The sequence below is a fragment of the Triticum dicoccoides genome, chromosome 5A (genome assembly GCF_002162155.2).
Source record: "Triticum dicoccoides isolate Atlit2015 ecotype Zavitan chromosome 5A, WEW_v2.0, whole genome shotgun sequence".
NCBI lineage: Eukaryota > Viridiplantae > Streptophyta > Magnoliopsida > Poales > Poaceae > Triticum > Triticum dicoccoides.
In genome coordinates this window covers 607,484,711-607,487,927 of record NC_041388.1, presented here as the reverse complement: position 1 = coordinate 607,487,927, position 3,217 = coordinate 607,484,711, and the positions used below count along the sequence as shown (strand labels likewise).

The 3,217-nt window shown below is 46.6% G+C and overlaps 1 protein-coding gene across 1 annotated transcript; it reads left to right on the top strand.

The window, feature by feature from the left end:
• LOC119303345 (protein JASON-like) lies at nt 1-3,047 on the top strand. The gene is made up of 7 exons (XM_037580466.1): nt 1-279; nt 427-487; nt 608-690; nt 1,232-1,446; nt 1,585-2,401; nt 2,487-2,569; nt 2,699-3,047. The coding sequence occupies exons 1-7, from the start codon at nt 178-180 to the stop codon at nt 2,796-2,798; spliced, it is 1,461 nt and encodes a 486-aa protein (XP_037436363.1). The 5' UTR covers nt 1-177; the 3' UTR covers nt 2,799-3,047.
• Nucleotides 3,048-3,217: the final 170 nt, after the last annotated feature.

Genomic DNA, 3,217 nt, shown 5'->3' with positions numbered 1-3,217 from the left:
TCCTCCTCCTCCCCTTAAACCTCGCCTCCTCTGCCTGCCTGCCTGCCACTGGGCGGACGCAGGCACGCGCACGCGCAATCGGCTCCGGGAGGCGGATGAAATCTCGCCTCCTCCGCGGCTCCAAGGCTCCGCGCTCGGCGAGGGGGACGCGGTGAGGAGGAGGATAGGAGGACGGGGATGGGGTGCCTGTTCGACTGCTTCCGCGCGGCCGGCGGCGAGCCGCGCGCCGGCCGCGCCCGCGCCCAGCTCGTCTCCTCCTCCGTCGTCCCCAACACCAAGGTTTGTTTCCCCCTCTCCCGTCGGGCCCCGCGCGGAACCCGTGTGTGCCCGCTCCCGGACGCGGATCAGCTAGCTGGGGCGTGGAAATTTCGGCCGCGATTGGTTAATTTTGTTCGTTTTTTTTAATTTTCGGTCCGTGCCGATCAGGTTGGCGAGAGGAGGGCGCCACCGTCCAGGAACGCGCTGTCCGCAGTGTTCCTGCGCGAAGGTCTGCATTTTTTTCCCCTTCCGTTTTTGCGTTTCTCCTTCTCGAGCCGTTCAATCCTCTGCTCGGTTCTGACGCTGTCGTGCGCTTCTTTGGTGTTCGATTTTTGTATTGTTGGTGAAGATGAGGGATCGCAGGCCACGAGCTCGGGGTCGGACCGGGACGCCGGGAGCAACAGGGTGGATCCGGAGCTCGTGCACGAGGAGGTATGGCGATCGCTTCTCTGAATCTGGCCCGTTTCAGATCTGCTTCCTTGCTAATCTATTCTGAGCTGTATCTTGCCACTTGAGACCTGAATTTTGTCTGGCTAGTGACGCATGTGCATCAGTTTCAGTATTTTCAGTACACAAAGAGGGATTATGTCTTTATATGCATGATGCTTCTGGCGTTAGCGCTATCGGCATTCGCACTGACACTAACTGCACAAAAATGCAGCACTGCACTTGTGAGCTGGCTGTTGCTCATTTCTTTGTTTGCACTGATATAGGAGTTCAATGGATCAGGCCATTATAGCTTCTGTAGTTGCGTTTATAATGAAAATCGATCGGTGGCTTTTCTTCTCTTGAATCTACATTGCTCTTTGTAGCTAACTGCTAATCTTACACATGGGTCACTCAGTGAGGATGAGAATTTGCTACTCATACATAACTCACTCAGGTGGCAGTGGATTTATAGCAGTGAATTCAACATGTTGATTACCCGCATATATGTTCTCAGCAACAGACTGACTTTCACTGATATTAACAGGCCACTATCCTCAAAAATGGCGGTGCACTGTCGGAAACTCCAAATGAAATCCTTAAAGGGCCTCAAAGCATGGATTCAGCTCTGCAGTATGAAACACATTCAGTGCTGCGAACTGCCTTGTCTGAAAACATGAATTCCATGGAAGTACTGAAGGCTGATGAATGCCAAACTCCTTCAGCGTCTCATCAAAGCTCCTATCCGCCAGATGCTACAAGGTATGCAGACCTCATGCTATCTGCTGAAATACCAATGCCTTTAGTCTGTTCACTGTTTCTGAAGAGTCTGGGATTTTCTCTTCACTTTAATAAGTGGATAGATTAAATAATGTGGATGTTTTTACTTCTTGATGACAGCTCTTCTAGGAATGGTTGCGATGCATCAAACCAGCATGATACTGAACCTGTGAGCAAGAGCATAGACTCTGACGGTGTGAATAATGAGCCTGTGCTCGACTGCGGGATCAAGTTAACCACCTTGGAGTCATGCTCTGTCACCAGTAATGATGATATCTATCTCGATGGATCCAAGTCTTCACCCTTTTCAACTCCTTTGAAAGTGAATGGTGGGATGCATACTCCAGTTAACACTCAGGTACCTGACTTGGAAGAGTTAACATACGAGAACTGTACTAGGTCTTGTTCGCATGATTTGCACGAAGGTCAGAATTCCTCTCAGGATCTCGGACATTGTGGAGTGTACAGGGAAGATCCCTGCCAGCCTGATATATGTGATGAGGATCTCAAGGGTGCAAAGAATGACAGTCCGGATTTGGTTGAAACTTCAATATCTGATGAATGTTCCGTGTTCCAGAACTCTGAGGGTTCTGTATCATCTTATAACAAGACAAGTGATAGCACATCTTTTGTGGAGAAATGCCAGGCCACTGATGTAACAGTTCATGCCAGAAGAAATAAGGTGATTACAACAAATAGTGGTTCAGATGTCGAATTCCCAAGCTTGTCCCAGTGGTTGAAGCCTCCAAGTTCGAGTAAGGCGGTCAGAGATGAAAGCTATACAAGTGACACATTTAATTCTGCCAAGAGTTCTGATGAGGATAGGCCTATCATTGGAATGGTCGCGGCTCACTGGAAATCCGAAGAGCCAGATAATTTTACTCCTAAATGGTGGGATGGAAATGGCATTCCCAACTCGACAAATAAGTACAAAGAAGTAAAGTCTATTTCTCATCCTCTTACTTTCTGTTACTTAATTATGTAGAAGTGGCTTACCTAGGAATAATGCATTACATGATCAGGATCAGAAGGTTAGTTGGCATGCGATGTCATTCGAGGAGAGGCTTGAAAAGGCTTTATCTGAAGAGAAGCTGCTTTCTCAAAGGTTCAGTATTTTCTTCCGTTTCACATCAAATACACTTTCATCTGGCCAAACATGTTTTAATACCTTTCAAGTGCATAATCGTTCCTTCTTTCAATGCTGTAATGTGATGTTCTTGTTTGATTTTTGCAGGAAATGCTCCACTGGAAACACATCTCACTTTTCAGGTGTAGAAGGTGAGGAAAGTGATACTGCTGCATCTAACCATCTACGTGTTGCTGCTTTTACATGATGTCTTGGTCTGCGAAGAGTTATGAAGCTTCCAAGTAATTTGGCTTTTTGCTGCCACATTCCTAATGGCTTCTGCACAGTTTTGTTAACCTCTACTATCCTCCAGTATGTAGCTTCTAGAAGCGGTCGTTCTATCGACCGCTTTATATTAAAGGAGTACTGTTCCTAGTTCCAAGACAAATCAACATTGTTGATTTCAAATATAATTGACATCAAGATTCTTAACTAGTACTTCTGAATGTTATGTTTCTGGTCTTTGTGTGGTACTTTCTTCTATTCATATGCACTTTTAGTTCCTGATACTAGTTGTCTTACCTTTCGTAAGCACGACTGGCACAACCGAGAAATAATCTACAGTATTTAATAAGCAGCAGAGAAATTATCACTCCTTCCTGTTTACTCCCTCCGTCCGGTGAAGAG

Coding starts and splice junctions, on each gene's coding strand:
- LOC119303345 (XM_037580466.1), top strand. CDS start 178: ATGGGGTGCCTGTTCGACTGCTTCCGCGCGGCCGGCGGCGAGCCGCGC. Junction 280..426: donor CCGTCGTCCCCAACACCAAG/GTTTGTTTCCCC, acceptor CGTGCCGATCAG/GTTGGCGAGAGGAGGGCGCC. Junction 2,570..2,698: donor GAGAAGCTGCTTTCTCAAAG/GTTCAGTATTTT, acceptor TGATTTTTGCAG/GAAATGCTCCACTGGAAACA.